The 15,778-nt window shown below is 58.4% G+C and overlaps 1 protein-coding gene across 1 annotated transcript; it reads left to right on the top strand.

Annotated features, from left to right (window-relative positions):
* The first annotated feature begins 727 nt into the window (after positions 1–727).
* Positions 728–9,227, top strand: NES (nestin). The gene is made up of 4 exons (XM_060031937.1): positions 728–1,615; positions 2,711–2,835; positions 4,636–4,709; positions 4,957–9,227. Exons 1-4 carry the CDS (start codon positions 833–835, stop codon positions 8,694–8,696), a joined length of 4,722 nt encoding a protein of 1,573 aa, XP_059887920.1. The 5' UTR covers positions 728–832; the 3' UTR covers positions 8,697–9,227.
* Positions 9,228–15,778: the final 6,551 nt, after the last annotated feature.

The raw sequence follows: 15,778 nt of genomic DNA, 5'->3' as shown, positions 1-15,778 counted from the left end.
TAAAAAGTGGGTCTATGAACCTCAGCTTATATGAAAGATGAGTAGAAAGGATGGAGGTGAATAATGGGGCGAACATCCTTTTGCCTGCTCTCTCCGTTTCCTGGTGGAGACTGAGGAAATAGGGTGTGTGTGCATATGGGGTGTTTCCCAGTAGGACACATTTGTTCTTGTGTTCCAGGCAATGTCTCTTCTAACTTCTCTCTGCAATGCTGCCTTCTTCCAGTATTTCAGGAGGGTGAGCCTTCGCTATTTACGAAAAACATGGCCACATCTATTCTTTCAACAGTCCCATGACAGTTCCATCATCACTCCCATTTTTTGGATGAAGAAACTGAGTCTTAGAGGAATTCAGTAAGTGACAGCTCTCTTGGATGAGCTGAGTAACTGAGACTCGCACCCCCTCGCAGGACTGAATCCCCTGGCACCCCCTCCACAGGCTCAGTTCTGTGTATAATCTGCTTTTATCTGCGGTTCTGACCTTGCCTCACGGCCTCTTCCCCCTGAAAGCCACCATCGGATCGGATTCTCCGGGCATGGCTTCTCCTTTGGTTTCACTCTCCAGCATACCGGGGGCACAGGGACAAAGGCTGCCGTCGTTTCTCTTAACTCTAAGGGGTTAAGGCCTGGGTCCCGCCCCTTTTCCCGCCAGGCTGGCGGGAGTATGAATAGCCTCGCTCCCACTCCCGACTCTCAGTCGCTTCAGCTGCTCCTCGCCCCGCCCCGTCATTGTCCCCATCCGTCTTCTTTACCCTTCCGTCCTAAAAGCTTTGAGAGCTGCTGGCTTCTCCCGGTGCTTCGCCTCTCTCCACCTTCGGTGGGTCAGACGGGCAGGATGGAGGGCTGCCTGGGGGAGGAATCTTTTCAGATGTGGGAGCTCAACCGGCGCCTGGAGGCCTACCTGGCCCGGGTCAAGGCGCTAGAGGAGCAGAATGAGCTGCTCAGCGCGGAGCTCGGGGGTCTCCGGGCACAGGCCGGGGACGCCTCCTGGAGGGCCCGTGCCGACGACGAGCTGGCGGCCCTGCGGGCCCTCGTCGACCAGCGCTGGCGGGAGAAGCGCGCGGCCGAGGTGGCGCGCGACAACCTGGAAGAAGAGGTGGAGGGCGTGGCGACCCGGTGCCAGCAGCTGCGGCTGGCCCGGGAGCGGACCGCGGAGGAGACGGCCCGCAGCCGGCGCGCGGTCGAGGCCGAAAAGTGCGCCCAGGCCTGGCTGAGCACCCAGGCGGCGGAGCTGGAGCGCGAGCTGGAGGCTCTGCGCGCGGCGCACGAGGAGGAACGCGCGGGCCTGAACGCTCAGGCTGCCTGCGCCCCCCGCGGCCCCGCTCCGCCCCGCGGGCCCCCCGTGCCGGCCCCCGAGGTTGAGGAGCTGGCGCTGCGGCTGGGCGAGGCGTGGCGCGGGGCCGTGCGCGGCTACCAGGAGCGCGTGGCGCACATGGAGACGTCGCTGGGCCAGGCCCGCGAGCGGCTGGGCCACGCGTTGCAGGGCGCCCGCGAGGGTCGGCTGAAGCTGCAGCAGCTCCAAGCGGAGCGCAGCGGCCTCCAGGAGCGCAGGGCCGCGCTGGAGCAGAGGTTGGAGGGCCGCTGGCAGGAGCGGCTGCGGGCTACTGAGCAGTTCCAGGTGAGGAAGCCTGGGGGCCTGGGCAAGACAAGGCTTCAGGAAGTCCCGTTGGGGATCAGAGACCTGGGAGAGGGAGTGGGAAGTGGGGGGTGTGGTGGCTGCAGGTTCAGGGGCCACTTCTTAGAAAACCATGCCTGATGCCACTGTCCTAGACTTTCACAACTCTGTGTAGTGTAGGGCTGGAATGACGGAGGTTCAGACCTCAAAGCACACCCCCTCGAAGGGCAGACAGGCACAAGACGCTGCAGCGGCCTCCTCACTGTCTAAATGGCACGTTCGTACCCTGATGGCCCCTGGACCCCTCCCTAGGCCCTGCCGTTGCTCAGAAGATGCTCAGAACTTTCCCTCTCAGTGCTGATCTGACGGTCTGGCCACTCAAGAGTCTGCAAGTTCCCAGCTGCCCTCCTCCCCGCTGACAGGAGAGGGTGAGGGGCCCTGGATGGGGAGCCACCAGCCCTTCTCTCCCTTGTCTGGGCTTTTCGGCTCCTGAGCACATTCCAGAGGCCCGGGACAGCTGCTCCCCCTCACACTGCGCAGATGCGACCAGCAGCTGAGAAAACAGCCTCCTGCCTGGGCCAGACAGAGGTCTCACCATGACCGCCCCCCCTTCAGAGGAGAAGGATTCCAGAACATGTGGGAAGTGGAGGGGGTGGGGGCCTAGCATGGGGAGCAGGAGACAGTGACTGGGACCCGGGCTGTTTGGCTTCCAATGCTGCAGGCTCCAGGCCTGGTGATTAATTGTTTTTCCTTCTGCTTCCACTTTTTTCCTTCTCCTCTCTGTAAGCCATCTCCTCTCCTCCCTCACCCCCCCCCCCCTTCCTGTGGGAGCTGAATTCTGAGCAGCATGTGCTACCATTTAATCAGCATCTTCAGAGGAGGAGCCAGGCCGTGGGAGAGGGCTGAGAGGGGCCACTGTGCTCTTCTCGGGGGCTTCAGGAGGGCTTCTCTGGGCGGGAAGTGGGGTAGGGGAGGCAGGAATCTGCTCTGCAGAGAAGTTAGGGAGCAGAAGATGCTGCTGCAGCAGCCCATGGGGATGCAGGTAAGTTAGCAGAAGGACCCCGTCCCTTCACTGACTGCCTCTGGCTTGCTCTGCAGCTGTCCGTGGAGGCCCTGGAGCAGGAGAAACAGGGCCTACAGAACCAGATCGCCCAGGTCCTGGAAGGTCGGCAGCAGCTGGCACACCTCAAGATGTCCCTCAGCTTGGAGGTGGCCACATACAGGTACAGGTTGACCCTGACCCATGCAGGCACACAGGTGCACACATCCATGCAGGGGCAGACTCCTGGGCTGAAGAGGCCCAGAGCCACGGGTGGTGGAGGCTCTGCCACCGCTCGGTCCTGTGACTCTAGGCCGATCCCTTCCACACCACGATGTGTGCCGCCTAAGCCCACCTGCTCTCTCGTGGGTTCAGGACCAGAGAAGCGTCCCGTGCCCAGGAGATCCCCCAAGGAGAGGTGACAGAGCTGAGTGGGACAGCCTCAAAGGAGAGGGCTGGACACGTGTGGGTCATCCAGATCCAGAACCTTACCCCAAGGGGCTGAAAAGCCCAGTCTCTGTGTGTGTGCTCACACAGAGAGGGTGATGTCCTTGAGCAGCCTCGGGAAGAAGGAATTGCAGGTGTGGGCCGGTGGCACTGACTTGCCGCCTGACCTGGGCCTCAGTCTCCTTGTCGGGAGGATGGGAGATGGGCTGGGTGACAGCCAAGGTCCCTTCCATCCTGAGTGTCCTGGGGCCAGGCTTCTCTCGAGCCTTGGCCCTGCCCAGCCCTTCTACTGACCGCATTCCCTGTTGGCTCAGGAAAGGTTGAGACCAAGGAAGTGCTGCTTCTCTGGCTCTGTGGCCTTGGGCAAACCCAGTTTCTGGGAAACTGGCCTGGTTAGCCAAGGACCCACCGATGAAGCCTGAGGAAGGGGCTTTGCTACTGTGAAGGGCTGCGTACCCCAAGCCTGCAGGGTGGAGCCAGGGCTAGACGGGCTATGAGGACAGTGCCCCCAGAATCCACAGGAAAAACAAAAGCAGGGGCCCTGGGACAGGTTAAGGAGGGGAGGGGAGGCCGGGCCCAGAGAGGGAAGGGCGGTGAGGATCTAGGGATGAAGAAGAGAGGGCCTCCACCTCCAGGGGGCACAGAGCTCAGGGGGCATGACGCTGCATCGATCGAGAAGGACAGAGGTGAGACCATAGAAAACACTAACCGGACTCAGAGATCATGAGGAAGAGCACAGAGGAGACAGATGTTCAGGATAACTCGTTGAATTGATTGGTCCTCCCTCCCCCGCAATCGGTCCCCTCCTCCTCGGTCCCCATGGGGCACTAAGGCAGGGGCATGTACACGAAAACCTCCATTGCCCTGAAAGGCTTGGGATCCAGAGTACTTAGAGATCCCAAGATGAGGGCCTTGACCCCTATATCAAACCACTGAGGGGAAAGGACTGCGCAGGCTTAACCTGGGTTTTGAGGCATGAAAAGGATTTGGAGAGAGGGAGCTGAATTCATTGGCTTTTGTCTGGAACCAGCTCTGGGGGCCCTGGGGGTGAAGGAGGAGGGAGCCTATCCCATGGGAACGGCCTGAGAATTCCCACTTCCCCTGGGAAGCCCCCTACTCAGACCCTCCAGATGGCAGTGTGGACAAAGGCAGCAATTAGCATGAGAATCGGCCCCCCACACGGAGGATGAGGTCATAGGCCTGGGGTTGGGAGGGGACTAGTCTAAGCAATGTGTGGGTGTGTGTGTACACTGTGTCGACTGTGTGGGAATCTGCTTGTGTGTCTGTGAGTCCAGCCGTGTGTCCCAAATAAGTGTGTGACTCCGTGTGACCAAATGGGTGATATCTGTGGGATGTGACCATGTGATTTCATGTGCAGAGCCAAGTATGCGTGTGGCATTTGTGTGATAGTGGTGAAAATGAAGAGATAGCCTGCCAGGCCAGGGACGCGCATGCTCAGCTGTGACTTTTCCCTGGCTGGCTTGCCGGCTGGCCTGTGGGCAGAGGGCTGACCCAGCTTTTCCTCCCTTCTCCCCAGAACCCTCCTAGAGGCAGAGAACTCCCGGCTGCAGACACCTGGCAGCGGTTCCAAGGCGTCCCTCAGCTTCCTGGGTAAGAGGAGGGGCCAAGGTCCCCCCAAAACTTTACCTTTCTTTCCTCTTCACACCCAGAGCGATGCTTTTCCTGAAAAGCAGCAAAAAAAGTCTTGACACCGTGGTCCTCCACGGCAGCGAGCATACTCTTAGCCCAGCCCATAAAAGGCAGGAGCAGGACCCTCTTGCCAGAAGTGGTAGCTGCTCCCCTGCCCCACCCCCAACCTGTATGTGCTGACACCGTTTCTTCCCCTCTACCTTTCCAGACCCTAAGCTGGAGCTGCATTTCCCTGGGACCCCAGAGGGCCGGCGTCTGGGACCTTTGCTTTCTGTGCTGAGCCCTACTCCCCTCTCCTCACCTTTGCCTGATACCCTTGAAACACCTGTGCCAGGCTTCCTGAAGAGCCAGGAACTCCTTCAGGGCCATGCCCCCACCTCGGCCAGCACCCCAATTCCGCCCACACCTCAGGCTCCCCGCCCTGCCACAGATGCCAAGATCAGAGCCCAGGATGCCCCTCTCTCCCTGCCCCAGCCACAGGTTGGGATGCAACAGGTTCCAGAAGCGGTGTGGGCTGAAGCCAAGGTGGCCATCCCTGCCAGCGTCCTGCCAGGACCAGAGGAGCCTGGGGGCAAGGAACAAGAGCCCAGTCCAGGCCAGTCCTCTGAAGATCATGCCTCCCTGGCTCCAGCCCTCAGCCCTGACCATCCCAGTTTAGAGGCCAAAGATGGAGAACCCAGTGGGTCTAGAGGGTCCAGCAGATTCCAGGAGGAAGGGGAAGGACAAATCTGGGGGCTGGCAGAGAAAGAAACAGCTGTAGAGGTCAAAGTAATAAGCAGCTTGCAGCAGGAAACATGGCAAGAAGAGGGGGATCTGGACATGAAAGAAATCCAAGACTCCCCGGGTCCTTTGGAAAAAGAAACTCTGAAGTCTCTGGAAGAGGAGATTCAGGAGCCTCTGATTTCTCTGGAAAAACAGCGCCATGAGACGATGAGATCTCTAGAGAAGGAGAATCAGGAATCTCTGAGGTCTTTGGAAGAAGAGAACTTAGAAATACTAAAAACTCTAGAAAAGGAGAATCAAGAGTTATTGCAGTCTTTAGAAGGAAAGGAGATGGAGGTAATGAGACCTCTAGAAAAAGAGACTCTAGAACTACTTAAGCCTATAGGAAAAGAGGACCCACAGACATTGCAATCACTAGAAAAGGAGAGTCAAGAAATAATGAGGTCTCTTCAAGGAAATGTAGGAGCATTTTTATCTCCGGGAAAGGAAAATCAAGAATTAGTGAGGTCTCTAGAAGAGGAGAACTTTGAGTCATTGAGAGCTCTAGAAAAGGAAAGGCAGGAGCCACTGAGATGTCAGGAAGTAGAGAACCAGGAAACATTGAGACCCTTAGCAAAAGAGACTCTACAGCCACTGGGATCTCTAGAAGAAAAAGACCAGGAGACACCAAGACCTCTAGGAAAAGAGAATCAGCCACTGAGGTCTCTAGAAAAAGAAGACCAGACGACATTGAGCCCTCTAGAACAGGTGAAACCAGAGGCACTAAAGTCTCTTGGAAAAGACCAGGAGATAGTTAGACTTCTCGAAAAAGAGAATCAAGACTTATTAAGGTCCCTAAATGAAGAGAGCGTAGAGGCAGTGAGATCTTTAGGAACAGAGACTCTAGAACCACTAAAGCCTACAGGAGAAGAAAACCTGGAAATGTTGAAACCTCTAGAAAAGGAAAGTCAAGAACCACTGGGGTCTGTGGAAGGGAACCAAGAGACACTGAGACCCCTAGAAGAGGAGACTCAGAAATCACTGAGCTCTCTGGGAGGGCAGAGTGTAGAGGATATGAGATCTCCAGAGGAGGTAGACAAGGGAAGTCAAAGGTATCTGGAAGAGGAAGAGAACGTGGAGAAGGGAGAGAATTCAGAGCCACCGAGGTCCCTGGAGGAGGAGGGACAGGAGCTGCCACTCTCTGCACATCTGCAGAAGTGGGAAGATACGGTGCAGGGGGGTCAAGAACTGGATCAGGAAACGCCCCCTGGGAGACCTGAAGTGGACAGTGCGGACGAGGCAGAGATGGAACCTAGGGAATGGGATAGCTTCGCTGGGAAGGGGGAGGCTGTAGACCGGGGGGAGCTGCAGCTGATGGCCACAGGCAAGGCCTGGAGCCCAGGTGAGGGGCAGCCAGGGAGCTCCGAGCCCAAAGAGCAGAGGGTCTCAGCTGAGGGAGCCAGTGGGGTGGGAGGCACTGAGGGCCTCCAGGACCCTGAAGAGCGGCCAGACCAGGTGGGGACCCCGGGCCTCCCAGCTCCCCAGGGAATGTCAGAGGTGCTAGAGCCAGTGTTGGAAGGTGAGGATGTGGCCCCCAGCGATGGCCGAGCCTCCCCAGAGGTCACCTTGGGCTTAGAGACTGCAGGAGCGGAACAGGGACCGGAGCAGGAGGCGGTAGGGCTGGAGGACCCAGGCGGCCTGGCCAGAGAGGAGGTGATGGGGCCACCCCTGGGGGAGGAAGGTTTGGAGGCAAAGAGGGTGCAGGGCTTGGAAGGGCCCAGAAAGGAGCTGGAGGAGGCAGCTGCTCTGGAGCCAGAGCTCTCCACACTGCCCAGGAAGAGCAGAGACCCGCTGGACGCTGCCAGGGGCTGGGAGGAGTCTGAGCCTGAAGGCCCTGAGGAAGCAGAGGAGACGTTCCCTGCCGAGACCTCGTGCTGCGATGGAAGTGATACCCCTCAACCCAGGCCCTTGAGCTCCGAGGGGGCAAAGGAGGATGCCAAAGCAGTGCTGGGGCCACCCAGCCCACGGCCCACTGAGTCCTGCTCACCCATCCCAATCCCTGAAGATGCCCCTGGGGCCCAGCCCCTGGCTGAGGGTAGCCAAGAGGCTAGCTGGGGGCTGGCAGGCAGGGCTGAGGTCCTGGGAAAGGTGGAGGGTGAGCAGGAGGAGATGGGCTCCGGGGGAATCCCTGAAGACCTCTCGGAGGAGGGGGAGGAGAGCAGAGAAGAGAGTGAGGCTGATGAGCTAGGGGAGACCCTTCCCGACTCCACTCCCCTGGGCCTCTACCTCGGGTCCCCTGCTTCCCCCAAGTGGGACCTGGCTGGAGAGCAGAGGCCCTCCCCTCAAGAGGAGACTGGAAAGGAAGGCTGGGGCCCTGCAGTCCTGGCCTCTGAGGGCCTTGGGGCCCATCCCTCAGAGGAGGAGGAGGGGGGAGATGAGGAGGAACGTGGCCATGACTCTGAGCTGTCGGAAGAATTTGAGGACTTGGGGACTGAGGCTTCTCTTCTTCCTGGGGTCCCTGGGGAGGTGGCAGAACCTCCGGGCCAGGTGCCCCCGTTGCTACTGGAGCCTGCAGTCTGGGACCCGGATGGGGAATCGGATGGATTTGCAGATGAGGAAGAGAGCGGGGAGGAGGGAGAGGAAGAAGATGAAGAAGGGGAGAGGGGGCCAGGGGCAGGGCGGTGGGGGGCAGGGCCCTCTGTGGGCAGCCTCCCGGCCCTGAGTGGCCCTCAGAGAGGGAACCTCCTGGGGTCTGAGACCATGGATGTCAGTGTCCCCTGGGATGATGGCTTGAGGGGTGCGGCGTCTGACGCCCCCATGACCGCCCTGGAGACTGAGTCCCAGGACAGCACGGAGGCCTCAGGATCAGAGGACGAGTCGGATGCTATTCCCCTGGAGAGGGAGGGCCAAGTCCCTGGCCCTGTGGGGACCCTCAGTGCGGTGGAGGACACGGGCTTGGAGGTAGGGGACACCCTCGGTGTCAATGGCCAGGGCCCCAGCCTGAAGGAAGAGTTGGAGCATGTGAATGGGGGTGTGGTGAACGGGCTGGAGCAGTCTGAGGGAGTAAGGCAGGGGAAACCGGGGCCCCCTGAGGGTGACCAAGGGAGCCCCTTGGAGGAGGAGGAGGAGGGGGGTGCCCTGAAGACCCCTTGGGCAGGGGCTCCGCTTCACCTGGGCCAAGGCCAGCTCCTGAAGTTCAGTCAGCGAGAGGGAGATAGAGATTCCTGGTCCTCAGGGGAGGACTAGAGGAAGAGCACCCCCTCCTGCACCGAGGTCTTGGGCGGGGGGGATCCCCCAGCCCCTCCCTGCTCGGAGGCAGCACCCTTAACTTATCTCTTGACCCGTGGTTTCTGTCTGAGAGGCCTGGCTAGCCGAGGTGAAATGGGTGTGGCAAAGGGACCCGTTCCAAGAATGCAGGCTCTGGGAATAGAAACCAGCCCCTTGGACCCTGCTAAGGGGGACATCCGGCCTGCACTGTCCCACGAGGCTGAAGCCAACTGAATCTCTGTAGGACTAGGCCCCCCCTTTTCCTTGCACTCCCTTTCCTCCCCATCCCATCAGCTGGAAAAGGCCAGGGGCCCAGTGGCTCCTCCATGGGGAGGGGGCCGTGGTGGTCCATGCGCCAGGGCTCACCAGCTCTGCCCTTCTTCACTGCACCCTCATGGGATGTCTGGCTGATGGCTAATGGGGGTGAGGGGGTGCTCCTATGTCCTGACCCCCCATATGCCTGCCATGTTGTAGCCCCATCTGGCTTTTCCCTGCCTGAATAAAGTAATGCCTCCGCCTATAAAGTCTGGACTCTTCCTTCCTCAATTCAGGGGGGCCTCAGGGCTGACACAGAAGCAGAGGAGACTGGGAGAGGAAGCAGGAGATGCTAGTGTGAGGGAGGGGCTGCCTCCTGAGGAGAGGAGGACCTGGAAGGCCTCATGGGGGAGACACGGCAGACAGATGAAGGCTGCAGGCAGCAGTGCTGGAGACCTGGGGAGGGAGGGGGGTGTTGTTTGACCAGGGAAGGAGGGCCAGCCCCTGTGGCCTTGGCGCCTGCAGAAGTCAGGCCTGTCATCATCTCTGCCCACAGCGCTGATTACAGGGATTAAGCCTTGGGGCCACACTCCCCCGCGCATGTCCTCGCTGCTGGCCCCTCAGTGCCGCCAGCATGATAAGCCCCCTTGCCCCCAAACCCAAACAATTGTATGGCCTTGGCGTCTGCGCAGACTGGCTGGGTCAGAGCTGGGTAAGGGAAGAGGGAGGCCTATTCTGTCTCAGTCTGGCTGTGTGGCCTCAGGTCAGCGTTTAATCTCTCTGAACCTCAGATTCAGCCGCACAGCGAGGGATGCTGGGCCAGGTGACTGCGGGGCCTCCCAGGGCAGGGAGATCAGGAGGAAGGCTGGGGAAAGCCGGAGGGCTACCGTGTAGATCTTCGGTAGGACTTGCCTTCCATGCTAAAGCAGGAGACAGAGAAGACAGGAAAGTGGAGGTGAGGCCGGGATAGACTGAAGCTGTCAGGGGTGAAACAAAAGAGCGAGGGGGTGTGCTGATAACGGGTTAGATCGGGGGTCCACCCAGCCACAGCTTCTTCCCAAGAGTACCCCCCTTCCCAGGAGTTCTCTGGGTCCCTGTGTAGGGCAGGGTGACAACCCCCTTCCCAGGGGTTCCTGGATTAGGCGGGGCTTGAAGGACTTGAAGTCAGGATACCCAAATAGAAACCACTCCCCAGCTCAGCTCTGCAGGGAAGGAAGAGCCGGCGACACCTCTAAATATCCTGGGTGGGGGTGGGGCAGGGGCTGACAGACAAATGTTCCATGTCTGGGGACAATCCCAAGGCCAGAGGCAGGCCCTTCCTTTCCTCGGGCCCAAGGCTGAGGGCAGGGGAAGATGAGAAGATGAAGTCTCAAGCCCTCTGACCTCAACTCATCCTCTGGACAAGGAGGGGTGGACAGAGGCCCCCTGACAGAACCTCACTGTCTGTTTCTCTGCCCATGCCTTTCTCCTCCACCTAAGGGTCTTTGCATTAGGTACCCAGGCCCCCTCCTCTGCCCTTGGGGTCCAGGATGCTGGCAGCCCTCCTGGCAGCCCAAGCTTCCACGATCCTTCCTGTACTCACTGCTAACAAGGCCATGTCTGCTCCCGCCAGGCTGTGGGCCAGCACACTGGCCCGAGCAAATAAGGCCCACTCCCTGCTCCTCTAATGGGACAGAGGAGACCTGTGCTTGATCTCCCCAGGCCCTCGGGCACCCCCACCTGGACGGGGGACCAAGGACAGAGGCCAAGCCAAGCAGTCCTTCCCTGTGTCTGGTGCCCATCCTGACCCCCACACCAAGATCCCTGGTCCCCTGCAGAATTACCCAAACTAGCCATTTCTGCCAACAGTCCCAAACAGGTGGAGGGACATCAGTTAGACAGAAGTGAAGCCTTTCTGAAAGACGTATACGGTGGGTGGTGTGTTCTCTTTGGCAATGGTAGTCCATCTGTGCAGCAAGAGAAATGAGGGTTGGACAGTAACAGGGACTGTCAGATGTCTACAGGGCATCTCCTATGCGCCATGGACCATGCAGGTGCTGGGAGTCCAAGGTTCCTGGCCCCGAGAGCTCTACCTTCTAACCGAACAAGGGCTTCTGAGTGGAAATCATATTTGAAAACAGAGAAGGGCAGGAGGTTATGGGAGCATAGAGCAGGGGCCCCACCTGATCTGGGCTGGGGAAGGCTGGGAGGAGGAGGAGGTCAGGGATGGCTGCCCTGGGAACCTGAAGCATGAGCAGGAGCTGACCTGCGTGTTGAAGAGGAGGGAGGAGGAGGGAGGAGGAGAGAAGAGGAGGGAGGAGGAGGGAGGAGGAGGGAAGAAGAGGCGGAGGAAAGGATTCTAGTCAGAGGGAACAGCAGGTGCAAAATCCTGGGGCAGGAAGAGAAGTCTGGGCATTTGAGGAACAGAATGTAGGCTTGTGTGGCCAGAAGGCGGAGAATGAGGGGTAAAGTGTCCACAATAAGACTAGAGAGGAGCTGGGGGCCAGTGGGCCAAGGCCTAGCCAAGCAGCCAAGCAATATGGATTTCATCCTAAGGGAAATGAGGAGCTTCGAAGGGTTGTAAGTAGTGAGATGACACGACCAGGTTTGCATTTTAAATAGAACCTCTGGCTGCTGTGTGAGAGTGGATTGGGGTAGGTAGGTGGGCTTCAGGGAGGCTACTGCAGCGGTCCAGGTGGGGGACAAGGGTGGCAGTGGGAAGGAGAGGAGGCAGGTAAGGGAAGCACAGTCTCAGGCCTTGGTGACCCACTGTGGGAGATGGAGTGGGAGTGTGGCAGTAGGGGCAGCTGGGAGTCGGTGGTCCCATCTTCTGAGCTGGAGAATCCAGCAGGAAATTGTGACCTCTAGGAGGAGCTGCCCTGGGAGAGGGTGGGTTTGTGGAGCCCAGGAGAGAGGACCAGGTTGGAGAAGAGAATTGGAGGGGTCTGGGGGCCCAAGGGTGCTCAGTAAACACGGACTGAATACATGAATAAATGAATGAATGAACGACTGTGATGAGATCAGACGACAGGAAGCACTTGGGAGGGTGGAGTCCCAGGGGAGGGAATGAGGAGGCAGCACCCGCCACGTCCCCCCCATCCCAGCATGAGGACAAGTGGGAGGTTATTCTGGGGCCTCCTCTGGGTAAATATAGCCTCTGAACAGGGTGGGGGTAGGATGGGGGGGCTGGAGGTGACTTCCTCAGTTTGCTTGGGGCACTTCCTTATAAGGCTGTGCAGGCCGAGGCGCCTGGGAGGGTGAGGTCAGGGGCTGAGCTCTCCATTCAGCCCAGCCTGATGCTGTCCCCGTTGCTGCTGCTGCCGCCAGAGGCTCAGAGGAAATCAAAGGCCTTGGCTTTGGGTTCTGGCCAAGGAGCTCAGAGTGTGGCCTCTTAAAGGGCCCCCTCAGCCTCACGTCTATGCAGGAGCCCAGTCCAGGGGTGGGAGGGGGTGTTCTTCCAGGGTCCTCTCAGAAGGTGATGCTGGGGGCCTCGGTTTTCCCATCTGCACAATACTGCTCGGACTGGATCATTCCCTGCTGCTCCATGCAGCTAGGAGATGCTGCCGTCTAACCTGTATCCCTCCCACTGCAGGGTCTATGCTTCTTGCTCTGGCCTCTTGAGATCAAAGGCTCAGAGTTCATTCATTGCTTCCAAAGGCCCTGGTCTCTCAGCTCCCCTAGTTTCCCCCTCTCGGCCCCTCCTTGGGGGACCAGCTGCTGCCACTTGACCCTGTGGTGTCACAGCTGCTGTCAGAAATGCCATCCTTGTCAGGCAGGGATGGAGGAATGTGATTTAATTTCAGCTGGAATGTGCCCTCTGGGGCTGCCCCTAGAAAGGGGAGGGAATGGAGACTAAGCCCACCTAAGCCCAAGAAACCCAAGAGGGCTCTGGGCTTGGCGACAGGCCCCTGGGTCCCTGTGAGGCCACCCCAGCCCACAGGGGATGGTAAGTTCCAGGACAGTGCTGCAGCAGGATGGATGGAAGTTAGACATGAGGGTCTTCCTAGGAGGCGGGAAAAGAGAAGGTGTCACGTGAATGCAGCTCCAGTAGATAAAGAAAAGACCCAGGGACCCGTTCCCGAGTCCTCAGGCCCACCTTAAAAAGACAAAGGAGAGTCTCAAGTGAGCCACCAGGGAAGGGACTTTTCGGCTCAGGGGCAGGAAGAGGGACAGAGTGGCCTCAGGTGAGGGTCCACGGAGTCTGCGACCAGAAGCAGAGGAAAACACGGCCCTCTCTGTTTCCACTCTCATGATCTGAAGATTCCATATCCACGTCTCCATCCACCCTGGGGGCCCCTCTCCCCTCTCTTTCTAATACAGCACTGGCACACCTAGATCATGTCTCTTCTCCAACAATTCAGAAGCAGTAGACTCTGCCTCCCACTCCCCACTCTTTCCCCAGCCCCATTAATCCAGGGTCTCCAATGTGGACATCCCTCCTGTAACCTAACTCCTGTTTCTCATGCTGTCGCCTCTGACCCTCTTTCCCAAAGGGGCAGACCTGGGCCCCAGAGTCCCAGGTCCTAGAGCCTCCTTCAGCTTTCTCCTCTTCCAGTCATAAGCTCCCCTTCCCCCAGCCTTTATTCACTCTCCCCACCCCATGACTCAGCTGTGGCACCAGAAATAAACCGAGGCAGGTGCCAGGGGGCCACTGTCGAGGAAGCACCTCCCAGCAGCTGTGGGCTCCTGCTGACAAGTGGAGCCCCAGGGTCCCAGGAGGGGTGGCTTGGAGAGTTCAATTTTGGGGGTGGGGAGACGTCTCGCTGGCTCTGGCTCCCTCCTCCATCCTCCCTGCTAAGGAGAGACACCCCCTCCCTGTCAGCCTCACTCACCACTCACAGACCCACTCTCCTTCCTCGTCTCCCCCTTCTCACCTCTCCTCTGTCTTCCACTCTTCCACTTCCTTTCTTCCCTCCTCCCTGGCCCCTTCCCAAGTCCTGAATCCCTTGATCTCTCCTGGATTCCCTCTTTTTCTATTCACCTCGTTTGCCAGGAAATTCTGTGTCAAAAGAGAACTCCAGTTCACCTTGATGGGGATAAAGGCACAGACAGACATTCTTGCCAACGATACTAAGAATCCTTAGATGCCACTTGGGGTCCATAGAACATGGGCCAGCGGTCTGTGGGCTGTTTCTCTTAAGGGCTCAAGTCCAAAGTGGTCAACCAATAGCCTTCCCTCTGTTAACAACTTCTAAAGACCAAGGAAGAATCATCAGGAAATAAACACAGAGGCCACAGGATCTACACACTCAGACGATTAACGAGAGTCTAGAGTCTTTCAGTTGGGGAATTTCCTCACATTTTTCTTCCATTTTCCTCTTTTCTTTTCTCTCCTCTCCTTCCCAATCCTTTTCTCCTGCTCTGTCCCTGAATCTTTCAGTTCTCCCTTCCCAGGAGGAAGAAGGCTGCTTTGCAGGAGGCAGACGGGAAGTTAGATCTCAGGAAGGACCTTCAGCCTGGGGAACAGAGGAACCTTTATACCGCCGGGAGAGACAGCACCTGGATCCTCACTCCATGCGGGATCTGACTGCAGCCCCTACGGAAAGCCCTCCCACCCACGGGGGTCTGACAGGCTGAGCATTTTTGGAAGTCTTTGGGAGCTACTGTGTCGAAGAAGGCAGCCAGGACAATGGGGCCCTTTCTCTCCCTGCCCAGGAGACAGGCCCACAGACAGGCTAGGACAAAGGCTTCAGTGAGGTCAGGGCAGTGTGTGGGAGTTATGGGTGGGGGGGTGGGGAGTGGGGGAGGAATGGGGAGGTGGGATGTGGGTAAGAGCAGCCTGGGAAAAACTGGGAACCCTGGCAGGTGGAGGACCTCTGGAAGGCCCATCTCCCTGGGCTCTCAGGCCCCTTTTCAATGCCCAAGCCCCTAACCCAAGCTGGGCCTCCTCTCTCTACATAGAGGGGGAGGGAACCCCCATTCTAGATATGTGGGAAGGAGGCTGGTAACTTAACCGTATACCCAGGGCACTCTGCTGTGTCCTGGAGGCAGAGGTAGATACAGCTGTGCCCCTGCTCCAGCTGTCCAAAGAGATAGGGATGACACTCCATGAGGGGCCAATTCCCCCTATCCAGACCAAGAGAGGCCACACACACACACACACACACACACTGGTCCAGGGGTTAGATTCTGTGCAGGGTGCTGAGTCATCCCTGGACCAGCTCTCCCTTCCCCAGGAAGTCCAACAAAGCCAGGAGAAGGCTTCCGTTTCCGGCAGCCCTGCCCAAGCAGCTCAGCAGGTGTCAGGGGAACAGGGGGGATTCTAGTTCTTCTGGAACTCTCCTCATCCACAGATCAATGATGGTAGATCCCTGCCTACTGCTGCCGGGAGATTCAGTGAGAAAGCTGATGACAAGGCTGGGAAACCAAAGCCCCTTCCAGCTTACCACCAGAGTCTCCCCAGGAAATCCAACCTGCTACCTAAACTCCATCTCTGTGAGGATATGTTTCTCAGACAACCTCCCTTAAGAACCCAAGGACAGGGCTTCCCTGGTGGCACAGTGGTTAAAAAGCCGCCTGCCAATGCAGGGGACACGGGCTCAAGCCCTACTCCAGGAAGATCCCACATGCTGTGGAGCAACTATGCCCGTGTGCCACAACTACTGAAGCCCACACACCTAGAACCCGTGCTCCACAGCAAGAGAAGCCACCGCAATGAGAAGCCCACGCACCGCAAGGAAGAGTAGCCCCCGCTCACCGCAGCTAGAGAAAAGCCCGCGCACAATGCAGACCCAATGCAACCAAAAATAAATAATAATAAAAAATAAAAACCCAAGGACAGACACTGCCCCCTCCTCAGCCTTCTCCTCTTCAGACCCCACCTTCAA

The sequence above is a fragment of the Delphinus delphis genome, chromosome 1, assembly GCF_949987515.2.
Source record: "Delphinus delphis chromosome 1, mDelDel1.2, whole genome shotgun sequence".
In the NCBI taxonomy this organism is placed as follows: Eukaryota; Metazoa; Chordata; class Mammalia; order Artiodactyla; family Delphinidae; genus Delphinus; species Delphinus delphis.
The sequence above is the reverse complement of the archived record's forward strand: the minus strand, read 5'-3'. Positions and strand labels throughout refer to the sequence as shown.

Excerpts from the sequence above, each read along its gene's own strand:
- NES (XM_060031937.1), top strand. The coding sequence starts at position 833 with ATGGAGGGCTGCCTGGGGGAGGAATCTTTTCAGATGTGGGAGCTCAAC. Across the intron at positions 2,836-4,635 it reads TTGGAGGTGGCCACATACAG|AACCCTCCTAGAGGCAGAGA; the intron begins GTACAGGTTGAC and ends CCTTCTCCCCAG. Across the intron at positions 4,710-4,956 it reads GGCGTCCCTCAGCTTCCTGG|ACCCTAAGCTGGAGCTGCAT; the intron begins GTAAGAGGAGGG and ends CTACCTTTCCAG.